Raw genomic sequence first — 16,154 nt, forward strand, 5'->3', positions numbered from 1 at the left:
AGGTAATTCTCCTACTTGAACCCAGCCTGAAAACAGGGCTCCTGGCCTGTTTCCCAGGGGTAGACGCTGGGAGTGGAGGTAGAGGGCTCTGGAATTCTTTCCTTGTGAGCAGTCAATCAAGTTGCCCACCCTCTTTAGCTAAGGGGAGGGCATGTTACCTGAGCTCAGCCAGGGACTTCGACATTGATCAAAGAAAGATCAATAAAGGGGAAAAAAAGATGGAACAGATCCATTTTCGCCATCTAAACACCCAAAGCATCTCCAGTCTCTGTTCTTTTCTAAGCCTAGTTCTCCAGCTTCCTGCCACCTCTGTGAATTTGCCACTAGCCTGCCAATAAACTCCCTTGCTGCTAAAGTTAGCCAGAATTGGTTCCTGACTTGCAATTAAAGAATCTGCCCTGGCACATCAGAAAAAAAAAGACAAAGTATTGTAAAGCTAAAGTGAATGATTCATTCCTTGGATAAAATATGCACTAAGCAGGGCCAGGGCTAGGGTGAGGCAAGTGAGACACCATGGGCACAAAATTTAGGGAGGCTTTCACTCTCAGGGTTGTGTAAGTGCAAGGCTGGCTCTAACAAGCAGGTGCCCCACCCCCCCACCCCCAAAAGTTAGTGGCTTAAAGAACAAAGATTATTTCTCTCTCACAGAAGAGTATGAAGTGCTCCATGAGATCATTATGGGATGGACACTGGCATCTTCTGTGTTGTGGCGCTGTTACCCCCCAGCCCATCCTCATCATCATAAGGTGAAGGCTGGGCCCAGCCAGTGAGAAGGTGACAGAGCAGGGAGGAGGCAGGCCCTCTGACTAAAGGCCTTGCCTGAAGTTTCACACATCATGTCCACTGGCAAGAACTTAGTTACTCACTGCAAGGGAGGCTGGGAAGTGAAGATTAGCTGGGCAGCCGTGTGACTGTGGAAAGCAGGGAGAAGGGGTTTCGGTGGACAGCTAGCAGGTTCCACCACAGTCCCTACCCACAGGGAACCTATTTTCCAGCAGATTCTGTTCTGGGTAATACTAAAGGCTGCTAGGTATAAGCACCATGGTGGCTCAGGGAAGGAGAGGTGTTCATGGGCTGGTGTAATGTGGGACAATGTGCCTGAAGAGGAGTAACCCCTGGGGGTGGACAAAGGTAAAATCAGCACCCAGTCATCCTGCCATGGGACAGGAGATCTGCTAGACCAGGGTGGAACTCTCACGTAGTCTCACAACACACTGTGGGAGACAGAGGATGCGGGGTGAGGAGAGCTGGATCTGACCTCGGTTCCTGCGTTAACCTCGGGTCAGTCCTTAACCTTGACGTGCCTTAGATTGCTCCTTTGTGAAAAGACAAGGTTGATAACAGCATCATCGACAATAATAATACATTAATAATACATTAATAATAAACAATGGTAGTATGAGTAATAACAATGTGGATGTGAGGATCCCACAGAGCAATGGTCTGTGAAAGGCTTAGGGATCCCGCAAAGTGTAGAGCAGGAGCAGGCAAACCACCGACCGCCACAGGTCACCACCCATTTTGTAAATAAAGTTGCAATAGAACTCAGACACAATCATTTGTTCGTGTATTGCCTGTGGCTGCTTTCACGCTGCAACAGCAAACTCGAGTGGTCGTGACGGGGACCACATGGCCCAAAGTAGTTCCTGTCCGGACCTTTATGGAAAGTTTGCTTCCATGACCTCTGCAAGGACCGTCGTGATGTCCGCTATTACTAAGCCTCAACTTCCCTGAGCATCATTTTATTCACCAGTGCAATGGGGCTAATAAGAATCCTCTTCAGTTCCAAGATATTTTGAGGATCAAATGAAACAACAAATGTAAAACTGCTTTGCAAGGCCGTTTTGTTAAGTGCCATATGAAGGGCTGTCATTCTTTAGTCTCTTTGCTGAGTATCCGTCAGTTTCATGACTTAGTCTCTGCTGAGCATCTGTAAAACAGACAACTAAATACCTGCTTCCCCGCGCCCTCCTGAGGATCTGTGAAACAAGCGGTTAAAGCGCAGACTGGAATCAAACAGGCACAAGCTGGTGCCTCGCTCTGCCCACTATCGTCTGTATGATCTCTGGCCCCCTTGGAACATCAGTTTCCTCACCTGTAGCACGGGGATCAGCATCACACCTCCCTCAGAGCTGCTGTGAGTATAAAGGCAGAGAGCAGGAGTGAGGCCTTGGCGCCCCGCCGGCCTTGTTCCCATCGCAGTTGCTGTGACAAATGCCACCGCCCACGGGTCTCTATCAACAGTACAGCTGAGCTGTACCCCTCTGCCTTTGCTCAGCGCCCACGGTCAGCCCTAAGTGCCGGTATAATTAGCTCCATCTCGGCGGCGAGTAAGCTCACAGCCTCTGACACGACTGTCACCTCCCACTCAGTTATCGCCACTGCTGGGCATGGGTCTGAGTGCCACCAGAGGACAAGCCTAGCCCTCAAAACCTCTGATTTGTCACAAGGAAGCAAAGCCTTTTCCTTCACATCCGGGCTGTGCCAAAAGAAAAGTTTGAAGAAGAAAAAAAATGCTGCCTTTTGCATTTGCTGAGAAATCCATTCCTCCCGACCCCATAACCCAAGGGGGAGAAAGGCAGCCTGTTTCTTTAAGAGGCCTCCGCTTGCAGGGGCCGAGACCCCCGGCGTTTCCCGCGACAGCTGGGCCCGCCCTTTCTTGAATGACAGGCAAATGGCCTAATTGAAGGGAGAGAGTTCAGCGTGACGGCGAAACGGAGCAATAGAAGCCCGGGTTGGCCTGCGCGGGGCGGGGTCCCGGGAAGGCGGGGCGGGAGGAGGCTGGAGGAGCCGCGGCTGTGAGACCCCAGCGCGGGAGCTGGGCCTAGGTCCGCGCCCTGGTGAGTAAGGGGCGCGCCGGGGGCTGGGCCGTGGCGGGCTCCGGAGAAGGGCCTGGCCCTAAGGACGCGGCTAAGAGAAGCGAGGTCGGGCTGGGAAGGGGGCCGGGGGCCGCCGCTTGCTTCTGCCCTGGGGTCTGAGGGGCTGGGGAGGGCGGGCCTGGGCTGCACCGCGCGGATTCGGCGGGCCCCCCAGGGGTGATGACCCTGCCGGGTCCGGCTGGCCCGGGAGGCCACCGAGTACTTGACCAGGAAGGAGTGTTGGGTGGGAAGGAGGGCGGGCCAGGCCTTGAGGAGCGGGGGCCGGGTCGGAGGGAGGAGGAGGGTAGCAGGATGGAGCCCAGGGCGCGACGGCAGATGCGGGAGCGCGGAGCTGGGAGAGGGGCCGGGTGGGAGAGGGCTCAGCAGGAGCCCGGAGAGTGTTTGGGGCTGGGTGGCACATGTTCGAAGCCCGGGCGTCTTTCTTGACATCGCCGCTCCGCTGCACAGCCACAGACTCCTCCTCACTGCGCCCCACCGATCCGGCGGCTCACTGGCCGCATCCCACCCCCTTTCCATCTTCTGCTTCCCTCGCAGTTAGTTCAGGCCTCCCTCGCCCCTTGTCTGGACTGTTCCAGTGCCCGTACTGACCCGCCCACGCGCACTCGGATCGCTCTCCAGTGGGCCTCGAACCACGGCCAGAGGGATCTTTTCAAAATGCAGATCAGATCCGGACACTCCGCTACTTAAAACTGGCGGGCTTCCCACCTCGGCCCCAGATCCTCTCCCAAGCCCTGGAGAGCTGGCCCCTCTGACCTCTCCCTCCTCGAAGCCTGTGAGTCCCTCTTGCTCAGTACTCTTCCTCACACCACCAGCCAAGCTCTGGCCTTACTCAGGGTCTTTACTCTAGACTTCCTCTCCCACTCTTCCTGCCTGACTTAGTCCAGTAAACTCCTCATCCTTCAAATCTCCATTCAAGTATCACTTCTTCCGGAGGCATCCGTGGTCCCCCACTCCCCCACCAAGCGAATTCCCCTCTTTCATCACCCTGGGTGCTTCTTCACAACTCTTGCACAGCTGCAGTTTTACATTAATTTAGGAGAATATTAATGTCTGTCCAGCCCACCAGGCAGTAAGGTCCACAGGGAAGAAGACTGTCTGCTTTTGCTCCTTGTATCTTCAGCATCTTGCACAGGGCCAGGCACTGTATATATTTATTTCAAAAGTGAATGGAGGACTTGGCTTTGGCAGGAGGAAGGGTGTGGTCCAACCAATGAGAGAAGGAAAGCAAAACTGGAATACTTTTTGTGTGCCAGGCTCTGTGCTACTGCAGTGCTGTCCAATAGAAATATAATGCAATACATATATTTTTAAATCTTTAATAGCCACATTAAAAAGAAACAGGTGAAACTCATTTTTGTAATATATATTTAATTAACCTGATATATTCCTGAATATTATTTTGACCTGTAATCAATATAAAAACATTATTAATGAGATACTTCACATTTTTGTGTATGTATTAAGTCTTTGAAATCTAGTGTGTGTTTTACACTTATAGCCCATCTCAGTTCATGGTAACCATATTTCAAATGCTTAGTAGCCACATGTGCTAGGAGCTGCTGTGTTAGGCTGTGCAGTGCTAGGAGCTTTATATACCTGTGGCATTTTATCCCCTTTAGAGTCTTTTAAGGTAATTAGTATCTGCATTTTACTAGTAAAAATAATGAAGCTCCTAAAAGTTATATTGCCTGCCAGCAGTCATCCTAGAGTTTGTGAGTAGGAGAGGCAAGATTAGGAACAGGACACCCCCCCCCCCCCATCTGTAATATGGAGTCTTTCTATACCCTATGCTGCCTCTAGGAGGTGCCTAGGAAGTTTGGAGGTGCAGGAAGTGGGGACTAAACTTATTGGAAGCAGTGGTACTTTGGGTGTATTGCATATTCTATCTTGTTCCATGCAGAGATAATCTTTCTGGGTACCTCAGTACCACCTGCCTAGGAACATGCATATCTGATACAGTTGAAGGAAAAACCTGGCAAGTCCTTCTTTGACCCAGTCACCATGCCTCAGCACAGCCTGCACCAACTTAGCCTGGTCCCAGATCTGGGTAGAAAAATGTACACACCCTGCAGCACCTCAAAGGTGCTGGGAGTGCTAAGCTTGTGTTAACAATCTGGCTGTTCAGTTCAATAATTGCTCACTGAGTGAGGTCCTTACTACCATGAGGCCAGCACTGTTCAAGGCCATTTAGGATGAACAGGGAGTATAAGTCACAGTCTTCATCTTCAGGGTGCTTATTGTGTACTTGGAAAGACAAGACCAGATCACAGAATGATTAGATGTGCAAGACACCATGGTATGTGATGAAGAACCAGAATCAGTGGTGTGCAGAGACTGCAAAGTGGCTATCTAAGTTACTATGTAATGTGCATGAAAGTGTTTAATTTTAATTCCTTTAGGCAGGGTGGGCACTTTGCAGTTTGCCATAGCCCCTACATAGATGCTGCTTGACTTATTTACTTACCTGCCTGGCTGCTTAAGGCACTTGAATTTGTAACTCCATTTGACATGCTGGTTTTAGAAGACAGTTACTAGAAGAGATTTGTTGAGTACCTATTATATGCCATTTTATTGGCCACAACTCTGGAACTGATTATAAAACTCTCCAAGGTTATTCTGCTTGAAGAAATTAATAATAATAATAATAATAATAATAAATAAACACCAGCAGTGCTTTGCCTTTTATATTGATTTTTCTCCCTTTCACATATGTTCTCTCATTTTGTCATCATTATACTTCAGCCTAGCAAATAGGGCTCTTTTACACTGGGGAAACATGGTTACAGTGCCTTTGTGACTTCTTTAAGTTGACACAGTTGGAATTCTGCTTACTCTGTGTCAGGTATTAGGCTTAAATGGTTTACATATATTATCCCACTTAATGTTTCCAACGACTTTATAGAGTAGGATTGATGCTAATCTCCATTTTATAGATAAGGAAATTTTATAGATAAAGAAACCCAGGTTTGTCCCACTCCAGAACACGTAGCTACACTCTTGTTAAGCTACACTGTCTCACTAGAAGGTCAAGTTTGGAAGAGATCTCAAAAACATCCGTGTCCAATCCCCTTAGTAGATTAGGACCTGAGGTCCAGAGAGGCTTGTGCTTGTAGGCAGTCAGGTCCCTTGTGCTCCAGGGGGGAGAACTAACCCAGAAATGAGGGCCTACGCCTTCTTTTGTCCCTAACTGGTAGTGTGGCCTTGCCAACTTCTTCAGACCTGAGTTCCCTTATTTATAAAATGAGAGGGCTTGGCTTGATTTTACAAAAACAATGCTGTGTTGTTATGGCTGGTATTGAAGGAGTCAGGCCCACAGCCTGGATTTCAGTCCTAACCCAGGACTCTTAGCTCCCCACACTCCCTACACAGCTCTGCCTCCTGGTTGCAAACATAGTTGTCTGTTGAAGGGAAATAGTCTCTTAAAATTCATCTGTATTTTTCATCTCAGTTTCAGTTTCCTTTGATTTCCAAAACTGAAGCAAGTGTCTGTAAACACTGACCCCCTTCTAAATCCATTTCCTCTATTATTATAGTTAGGGATTCACAAAATTCTAGGCAATGGATAATCTTCTGTCATTGATGATTTTATTCTGTTTTAAAGGCAGTGAGGTCTAGGGCCATCCTGGAGGGTATTTTTGGTGTGGAATTCTGTGGGCATAGCTGTGTTGTACCGTGCACTGTGCTTCAAGTTTTGGAGAGTAGACACAGGCTCAATGAGTCCCTGTCCTCAGATTGCTGACCGTCTGGAGCTGTGGCTCCCAATGCTGGCTGCCCATTAGAATCACCTGGGAGAGTGTTTCAATGACTGTGGCTTGGACATTGATGCACAGCCAGAGTTGAGAACCTTGGTCTCAGTTAGAGCTGCTTCTCAGACCTTGAGGTGCATGTGAATGCTACCCCTCCCCCGGGGACCTGTTTGAAGGCAGATTCTGATTCAGTGGGTGATTCTGCATTCCTGTGGACTCCTAGGCAATGCCAATGCTGCTGGTGTGCAGATCACACTTTGAGTAGTGAGAGAAGACACTGCCTGTAGAGAATTGGCAGTCAGTGGGACTGTGAAGGTATGTATAAAAGACTGGGTGCACAGATGAGGGCACGGGGTGACAGGGCTAGGAAATCCACTTAGAAGAGTGATTGTCTGAGCTGGGCCTTGAAGGATGAGTAGGGGGTTATCAGCTGAGCATGGTGAAGGCAAACAAAATTCCAGACTTAGAGGATATTTGAGGGAACGAGGCGGCCTGGTGTGATGGATGTAGCATCTACAAGGGAGAGTCTGAAAGCCATAGGGAACTGGAGTAAGGGAATGCTTTGCTCAGGAGTGTAAGCTCCATTCTGGAAGTATAGGAACGCTGTAGAAGGTTTCTAAGCAGGATAAGAGGAGACCTAGGCGATTCTTAGGGTAGGTGTTAAACAGAAGTCGTCCAAAGAGTTACCCTGTTCCCACACCCTTCCTCACCACGCTTTGGCTCTATCTAACTTAGTGGCTTTTAACCACATGTTTTAATAAGTCCTGTGTCCAACAAATTTCAACAAAAAGGAGAAACCTCAGCTGCCTTTGGTATGATGATCCTTCACAGAGTTCCTAGCAGTGAATGTCAGAACATGAACCTCTGCCAACCGAATTCCCCTCTTCTCTACCTCAGAGCCTAGTCATCATTTAGTGGTTGGAACTAAGGGAAGTTGAGTCACTTCTCAGATGAGAAGATCTCACTATTGAGATTGTGTTCTTGATTAGAATGATGGTGTGACCTCTAGTTGCCTTCCTGGTGTGGCTGTTCTGCTGCAGGAAACATAAACCAAACTTACCCCTACTTCCCTCACTGAATCAAAGGCAGAAGTCAGAGCTCTAGGCAATCCTATCCTTAAAGGAAAGGGGGAGGGGAGAGCTGGAAACCTCTAGCATTCTTCGTTCTGAATTCCTTACTAATGGGAAGGGTTCATTTTTCACTTCCTTTCTGAAGATGGGCTCTCCAACCCCTGTCAGAATCCAGCTCCACAAAGGAGTCACTGCATGGGTGATTGATTGAGAAAGCTCCATGCTGCTGATTTGATAAGCACACCTTCCAGAAGCCACTTAGAGAATGCTTCGTTGGAGACACTGATGTTACTATTTTTCTCTTGTTGCCCCAGCTTTGCTTTTGAAAACCTGGGCTTTCAATTCTCCTGTCTTATAGAATTACTTTCTTCAGATCAGTGTGTACCTCTCTCCTGTTTTGTGGCATTTTGAGTTTCCAAGTCATCTTTATATTCATAATAATTCCAAGGGGGTGGGAGGGTGAGGGATGGAGAGTTGTGTAATTGGAAGGGGCATTTTACTTCTTTGCTCCCTGGGCCTGGATGTGGAGCTACAGCTCCCTTATCCTGACCGTTTGCTAGTGAGTTCTATAGTATTGCTGAGTGGTGGAGCAAGAGGCTATTTATAAACCCAAGAATTTTGCAATGTTATTGAATTGCTTCGACCTAATTCCCACTTCCTTTCTAAAATGAAAATGAAAAGAGTAAGCAAACAAGTGCTGGAAGAGTTCCCCACAAGGAGGTCCTTTATTCTGGGAAGGTTGTCTGGAGAATGTTATTACTTCTGTTCTCCTGTTTCCTGATGTTTCTACAGGGAGAAAAACAGAGGGATATTTCCCCCTTTCTTTTAACTAGAGTCAGGGGTACTAAATCTGGTTTTCCAGTGAAACTCATTCTAACATTAGATATGAAAACAAAACTTTAAACATCCATTGTTTATATTTCTGTATTCTGTGTAGTTGGGAGGTGGTGGGACATGAAGGGAACATCAGCAACTAAAACAATTCATGCCAGTCCCTTTCCATTTAGAGCCAGCCGGTGCATAGGTGTTGAAGTCGGAGCTGGTGGATTTGAGCAGACATGGGTGCTCCCTGAACTGTAACGGTATGCCAGGTGCTGTGCTAGGTTATCAGACCACAGGGGTGTACCTGCCCTGGAGGAGCTGCCAATGAAAAGAGAGGCCTGTAAATCCTGTTTTGTTTTGCTAAGGAAAGGTGGAGAAAGCTACAGAATGGTACAGAGAGGAAGTGACATTTGAGCTGGGCTTTGACACTTGAATAGGAGCTCTTTTGACGGTCAAGGGAAGGAAGAGAATGTGCAAAAGTACAGAGGAAATGAAGGAACATGGCCTGTGTCATAGAAATAGCAAGTAGTCCAGGGAGATCTGGCTGGATTGTGAAGGACTGAATATTTTAGGTGGAGGAGTACCATTATCTGTTAAAATAGTGAGCTGTTGTTTTGTGGGTCCCTTAGCTTCAGTGTACTCTAGCTTCAGGTACAGGAAACCTAATTCTTCCCTGAGCACTTGCTAAGGGCCAGGTACAGTGCTACCTGTTCTCACATGGCTTTCAAACAACACCAGTCTGCCTGGGATCAAATTTTAGCTGTGCCACTTCCTAGTTGTGTGACACTGAGCATGGAACTTAATTTTTCTGTGCTTCCGTTTTCTTATCTGTAAACGAGGGTAATAATATACCACACAGGGTCGCTGTATGGATTAAATGAATTAATATTTGCAAAGCCCTTAGAACTGTACCATAGCACTATGTAATTGTTAGCTAATATCATCATCATCAAAGGAATTCTTATGTAGAGGGAAGAAAACTAACTTTACAGTCCTAAAACCTAGCCTTGTGACCCAGTTCTGAGGTAGAGGCATATGGAAGACAGGTTTCTCAACCCATCTGAACTTCAGTTGCCTCGCCTGTAAAATGGGGGTGATTTTCAGGGTTCTTGTGAGCATCAGCTATAATAATGCTATAGAGTGAGCAATCAGCTATAAAGAGGCATCTATACACAACTATTCTATACAGATGATTGCTATAAACTCACCATATAACTTCTCTGTTTTAAATAAGCCAGACTTGTCTAAGTGGGTTCTGCTCTTCATTAATTCATCCAGTGTGAATTAAGAGTGTGCTTGATGCATCGTGTTATGCCTGTTATGCTGCTGTCTGTTCAGACCTCCATTTTAGAAGTTTTTTCAAAGCTTAGGGTTCAATCTTAGTCTTAGGCTTTTTAGCTGCAATGAACAGAAATGCAGGCTAGTTTACTTTAAAGGAGTTTTATTGGCATGATACAGGGGAATTTCAGGTACCGCAAGTATAGGAGGTGTAGCCATGGAATCTGGAAAGTCCTCAGGCAGTGGCTTCTTCCATCTCTTTCTGGGATTTTGTGGTTTCTGGTTTCTAGCCTCCACTTGTCTACACATTTCTGGATTCTTTCTGTAGAGCAACTTCCTCTGCAAGGCTCTTGGTTTTTGCTTCTCCATATCTTTGACTTATGAATGGCCTCAGCTTGCCATGGTACCTGCTCTGAAGCTAAGACCTTTCTGTTCCAGGGCCCGTCGCCGTCCAACTCCCTTTTAGCTTGTGTCTGTAAGTTCAAGAGCAAGAATTGGATTAGTCCAGCTAAAATTGAGTGTTTACCTTGGTGTCATCCGCTGTGACATGGTTGGGAAGAAGTCACTGAACACACCGGGCTGCCTAAGCTTTATGAGAAAGGGCAGAGTTGCTGAGAATGGGGTTTATAGTGTCTCTGGAATAGTATTGGTGGTTGCAAATCTCCAAGATTTAAAATGGGTATAAATTTTTGGAACAGCTGGGAATCACTCAGGCCTAACTTTAATAAAGAAAGAGATAATCACCCTAGCCTATTTGGCTCAGTGGTTAGAGAATTAGCCTGCTGACTGAAGGGTCCCAGGTTCGATTCTGGCCAAGGGCACATACCTCGGCAGGCTCAATCCCCAGCCCCTATCAGGGTTCATGTGGGAGGTATCCAATCGGTGTGTCTCTCTCACGTTGATGTCTCTCTCTCTCCCTCTCTCTCTCTTTCTCCCTTCCATTCTCTCTGAAAAGCAATGGGAAAAGAAGCATCCTCAGGTGAGGATTAAAAAAAAGAGACAATCAACTCAGAAAATGCCATTTGAGGCCACAGTAAAGTGGAACTGTACACCAATCAGCTTTTGCTTGTTTATCTGCAATGACAGTATCCAGAAAGGAGTTCCAGAAAGTATGATGTGTTTCTTAGCAGCACAATCGAAATAAGGGGGTAGCTTCTTTCAGTGAGGACTTTGAAATGGGCAATTTACATTCAGATTTTTAAGTTCCACTTTAGAATCACAGACTTTTAGATTTAGAAGACATCTTACACATGCTTTAGTTTAACACTCATATCTCACAGTAGAAGAAAACTGAGACCTGGGTAAAAGAGACATATGCACATCACCCAGACACTTAGTAGGGGAACTGGGTCTAGGTCCTGAGTCCTTTGACTATAAATCCAGTTGCTGCTTCAGCAAGGAAAGTCATCCCAGCCCACTGCTCTTTCAGTTGTACTTATGCGATCTACTTATTTTAAAAACAAGGAGACCTGAACTAAATAACAAATGGTCTAAGACGCCATACTGTTCAGTTCAGTTGCCTCTTGGAGGGCTGGAAGGTAGGGGATTGACTGGAATGATGTAGGAGGGAATTTTTTGGAGGAATGAAAACGTTCAAAGTCTTGTTTTAGGTGGTGGTTACAGGGAGATGAGTGTATTTCTACTGTGTGTGTGTGTATACACACACACATATAATATATTTATATAATAGAAACTTATATGTAATAGAAATGCATATAATAGAGATATATATATAAGCTCTGTGCATTTTATTGTATTAAATGATATCCCAAATTTTTTAAATGATCTCACAACTGACAGTCATACCCCTAATTAGGGCAGATTTACCCATAGGATAGGATGCCTGCCCTAGCACCCAGAGATTCTTGGTACCACCCCTGCTTTGCTGTATCGCTGGAGCAGAGCATTTCAACCAGTTATTCTTATGGGGCCAGTTTCTATTCAGATGTGTGTTGTATGTGTGGGCACATAAAAATTACACATGAAAAATTCTGCTTGGAGCTGCAGAAGCTGTGGAAGCTTTAGGGGCCATCAGGCCAGCCCACTTTATTCCCTTTAGGCTTGATTTAGTTGCAATGAACAGAAATTCATGCTAGCTCAGGGGGAAAGGGCAGAGCATTGGCCGAAGTCAGCTCCAACTTCTGTCCCCTTTTCTACTTATTAGCTGGGTGAACTCGGACAACTTAACCAAACTCTGAGCTTCATTTTGTCATCTTCACAGGGAGATAATAATCCTACTCTGTCTACTTTATAAGGCTCCTTGGAGGACTCAACAAACTAAGTAAAAACACTTTAAAACTATCTCTTTTACATTGTCACATTTTGGAAATGCTTGTATTTTTTACCGTTGACTTGTGAAGCAGCCCACTTGATCAGGACATGGTCATGAAAGTTTCCCTCATTGTGAGACCTGCGGTTTGTGGGGGACAGGACTTTTACCCCTTTTATTGTGCTTACAATGCTGTGAGAACTGACCTTTGTGTTTGGGCTGGAAAACAGGGAGCATCCAGGAACTATACAGCTCAGCAGCAGCTCTGCTGCATGTTCCAGGGGAGGCAGGCGGTCTCCATCAGTGATGGAGTCTCCAGCATGATTGCGGGTGAGGGGCTAAACCTGGAGGGGGCTGGAGGAAGGTCTTTTTCATTAAGAGAGAGGCTTCTCCTGACCCTGTAGTCAGGGAGTGTAAATATACCTGAAATAATCCTTTAGTTGAGTGACTTCCCTTCGTCAGACATTGGAGAGAGAATGTTTTAGCTACTGCTTGAAATACCACTAAGCTGGCAGAGTTGCCTAGGATATCAATCACATGGATGCATCTTCCAGACTTGTTCAAAATGATTTATTTTCCTTTATTTTGGAGATATGTGGGGGAGGGGTTCAGAGGTACTTCCAAAGCCTTGTCCTTCTCTAGGGGGCGTTGTGTGAGGGTATCTTCACCTCCTTACACTTGAGCTCTCAGCACTCTTGTCCTTGGCAATAGTCACTAAAATAGCATTTCCTGTCCCCGTTCTCTTCCCCATTTTCTGAACTCTGCATCATCCCACACAGAGGAAGCTCTACATTGTGTCCTTTGAAGGGGAAGGAGTGGCAGCAATAACTAGGGAAGAGGCAAGAGAGCATGTGGCCAGGCCCTGCTGACACTGGGATCTTCCTAGATTGACTGCACAACAGAAGTAGGCTGACTCCTTCAGCTAACTGCTCAACCAAGAAAAGGCTCTGCCTGTTCTTACCCATCTCAGAGCATATGCTTTTCCCTTTAAGGTCCCAAGATGGGAATTTACAGTAAATGTGTTCTTCTGCCAGATTCCTCCTGACCCTTAAACTGAAGTGCAGCGTTGGCAGATCTTACTACCAGCTGATCTGCAGTTGATAGATAGGTTTGTCCCATTTCTACTTGCTGATTTAATCCAAAGAGACAAAAAGCCCAAGGAGAGATTGTGGTGTGATCTAGAAAAATTCAAACTAAGTAGTTCCATGTGTTCGGCCTTTGGACACTGCCTTCTAGTTCTCCAAAAGGAGACATGAAGGCAAACTCTGACTTTTTCCTTCTTTCTGATTCTTTCTCCCCAGGCAGCCGTGTCCGTGTGCATCTTCGCAAAGTAGGGCCCATTGGGAACAATGCCGCCACCATCAGATATTGTCAAAGTGGCCATTGAGTGGCCAGGTGCTAATGCTCAGCTCCTTGAGATCGACCAGGTAAGCTCCTAAAATGAGAAACAGTGATGCATGAACAGTGATGCAGTCCGTGCTCAGGCCCCAGGCTGATCCTGCTTTGCAGCCCCTCGTCAGAACCTTGGCACGAGGAGGATGTGGTCGAAGGATCTCTCTCTTTCTTTTAGAAACGGCCCCTGGCATCCATCATCAAGGAAGTTTGTGATGGGTAAGTAGAAACTCCTTTATTTTGGATGATGGCAAGCTAAAGACTAAAGGAGCACTACCGGATCTTGACAGGCCTTCTGCTGAAGGCACTCCAGAGAGTCAGGTCCCCAGTATGGGGCTTTTGTGCATCATTGTCTTACAAAGGAAGTATAGCTAATGAGGATGTTCCTTAGATCTATCAGTCTTTAGTTTTTCCTTTAAGTCCAGGACTGCCCTGCCTGAGGTCCTGGTGGGGTATGAGGCCCCCACTGAATTGTATGTACCTCCTTTTCTGGTGCCAGTCTTACAAGGTTATTTGTAATCTTGAGGATGTTATTTTTCAACATCTCAACCTAAAGCTTTGATTTTGTCCCCCAGTCTTCCAAGCATGCCACCTGATCCCTTGAGCAACTCTACTGAAATTATTTATCTGTAGCTTCTAGATAGGTCCAGAGGAGTGACCAAACTGGCTGTTCTGTTTTTCTCTTATGCAGGTGGTCACTGCCAAACCCGGAGTATTACACCTTGCGTTATGCAGACGGGCCCCAGCTCTATATCACCGAACAGGTCAGCACCAAGAGAAGCAAATCAATGCAGGCCTTGCTTTGCAGCGAACCACCCAAGGAGACCATGCTGTTTGCCTTATTCATATCCAGGTAGCTTCTACTCATAGGAGAACTGCTTCCCAGGCAGAGTAGGGAGACCAGTCCTTGGTCTCCGCTACTGGATGGAATGCCATGGGCTTTCTTCCTGAGAGCCCAGGGCACTTGAAGGGGACCCTAGAAATTCTTTGCCAGGAAACAAGCAGTAGGGGAAGAGGGCCAGGCTGAAGAGTCTCAGTTACAACTCCTTTAAAAATGACAGAAAGTTCTTGTTGATTCAACTTGCTTCACAATTTTAATATTTTTATCTCAGTTACTTATTTTTCTCTTTGTTCCTCAGACACGCAGTGACATTAAGAATGGGACAATCTTACAGCTGGCTATCTCCCCGGTAGGTACTCTGCTTTCCTTAGAAATTAATTTATTTAACAAAAATATACGAATATCTACCTTGGGCCAGACTGTTCTAGAAACTAAGACTGTGGAGATGAACAAGTCATTCTTTGCTCTCACAGCCTGGTTGGGAGTAAACAAACAAATACAATGTATGAGCTTTCTCAAGGGTTTTGATGGAAAGTTGCTTAGGGAGCTGTAGGAACTCAGAAAAGGGACCACGGGACTCAGCCTAAGGCTTCCCAGAGAAAGGAACACATAGTTCGGATGTCGAAAGCTGAGCAAGAATAGTTGAAAAAGCAGAAAATGAAAAGTGTCCCAAACATAGAGATATGCTTTGTCTGGGGAAGGTGGGATACTGGATGGCTGAGGGCCTGTGGCTACCAGGTAGAAGCCAGATACTGAAGTTCCTGACGGCCTGCTTATGGGTTTGGATTTTATCTAGAAGGGAATGTGGAAACACTGAAAGATTTTGAGCAGAAAGATATATTATGTTTAGATTTGTATTTTAGAAAGATGACTTTAGTGATAGGGTGGAAGATGGGCCAAGGAAAGGAAGATTGGTGGCAGGAAGAATCTCTAGGAAACTAATGAGGAATGTTAACAGCTCGTGAAAGCAAATGGCAATGGAGACGAAAGGATGGTCATGAAGAATATTTAGAGGTAAATTGTATGACTATAGTTACATACTGGATGTGGAAGGAAAGGGGAGAATCCAGGATGACCCCTGATTTCTGCAAGAGCAGCCTTTAAAGGTAACTGAGGAAGCAACCAGAAGGGCAGGAAGAAAACTAGGAGTGTGAAATGGCTCAGGAGCTGAGGGCAGGCAGAGTGTCCTGATGGAGGAAGGTGTGGTCTCCAAGGAGCAGAGAGATAAAGTAAACTGAGAACAGAAAGGCTCACCAGTGACCTGGGAAGTCAGTCTGTCACTGGTGAGCTTCCTGCGAACTGTTTTGGTGGGATGACAGCCAGATTGCCGTGGGTTGAATAAAGAGAAGTGAAAAAGTGAGAACCTCAAGTTTACCACAGTATCAAGAAGCTTGGTTATAAAAAGAAACAGGCGGAGATGGTAGTAACTCAGAAATGTGGATTCCAAAAGATGTGCTCTTTAGAAAGAGATAAAACATTCAAGCGTTTCAAAAGTCAACAAATTTTGACAAAGATACAGTGAAAGGTCTTCCTCCCACTACCCTCCCTCATCTACCCAGTTCCCACCTCCTCTGACCCTTCAGAGTTGTTAACTTCTGTTGCATTTTTTTTTGGTGTCCTTGAAAATCTATGAAGATGGATGAGAGGAAGGCTGACAGTGTAGGAAAGGGGGCAATGAATGGAACAGGACCCTCCCTAGGTCAGGACAGGAGAAACCCAAAGCCTAGGTGGAAGGATGCACCCTGGCTGCTCAGCCCCAGTGGAGGACAGTCGATAATGGGGGTAGCTTAGGTACATTTGCAGAAGGGCTGCCAGAAAATTAAGGGCATAATGGCACGTGTTTTCTTGAAGAGAGAC

General features: G+C 46.3%; 1 protein-coding gene across 4 annotated transcripts in view; it reads left to right on the forward strand.

Moving 5' to 3' along the window:
- The first annotated feature begins 2,751 nt into the window (after positions 1–2,751).
- ELMO2 (engulfment and cell motility 2) overlaps positions 2,752–16,154 on the forward strand; it is a 33,106-nt gene continuing 19,703 nt past the window's right edge. The window contains exons 1-5 of one of the 4 annotated variants that reach the window (XM_081149693.1): positions 2,752–2,840; positions 13,366–13,491; positions 13,635–13,675; positions 14,148–14,220; positions 14,596–14,646. In XM_081149693.1, coding sequence (XP_081005819.1) covers positions 13,414–13,491; positions 13,635–13,675; positions 14,148–14,220; positions 14,596–14,646 — 243 coding nt within the window. In that variant the 5' untranslated portion in view covers positions 2,752–2,840; positions 13,366–13,413. The other 3 variants (XM_081149696.1, XM_081149694.1, XM_081149695.1) reach the window with 3 other exon arrangements.

The sequence above is a fragment of the Miniopterus schreibersii genome (assembly GCF_964146895.1).
Source record: "Miniopterus schreibersii genome assembly, chromosome: 10".
Classification (NCBI taxonomy): Eukaryota; Metazoa; Chordata; class Mammalia; order Chiroptera; family Miniopteridae; genus Miniopterus; species Miniopterus schreibersii.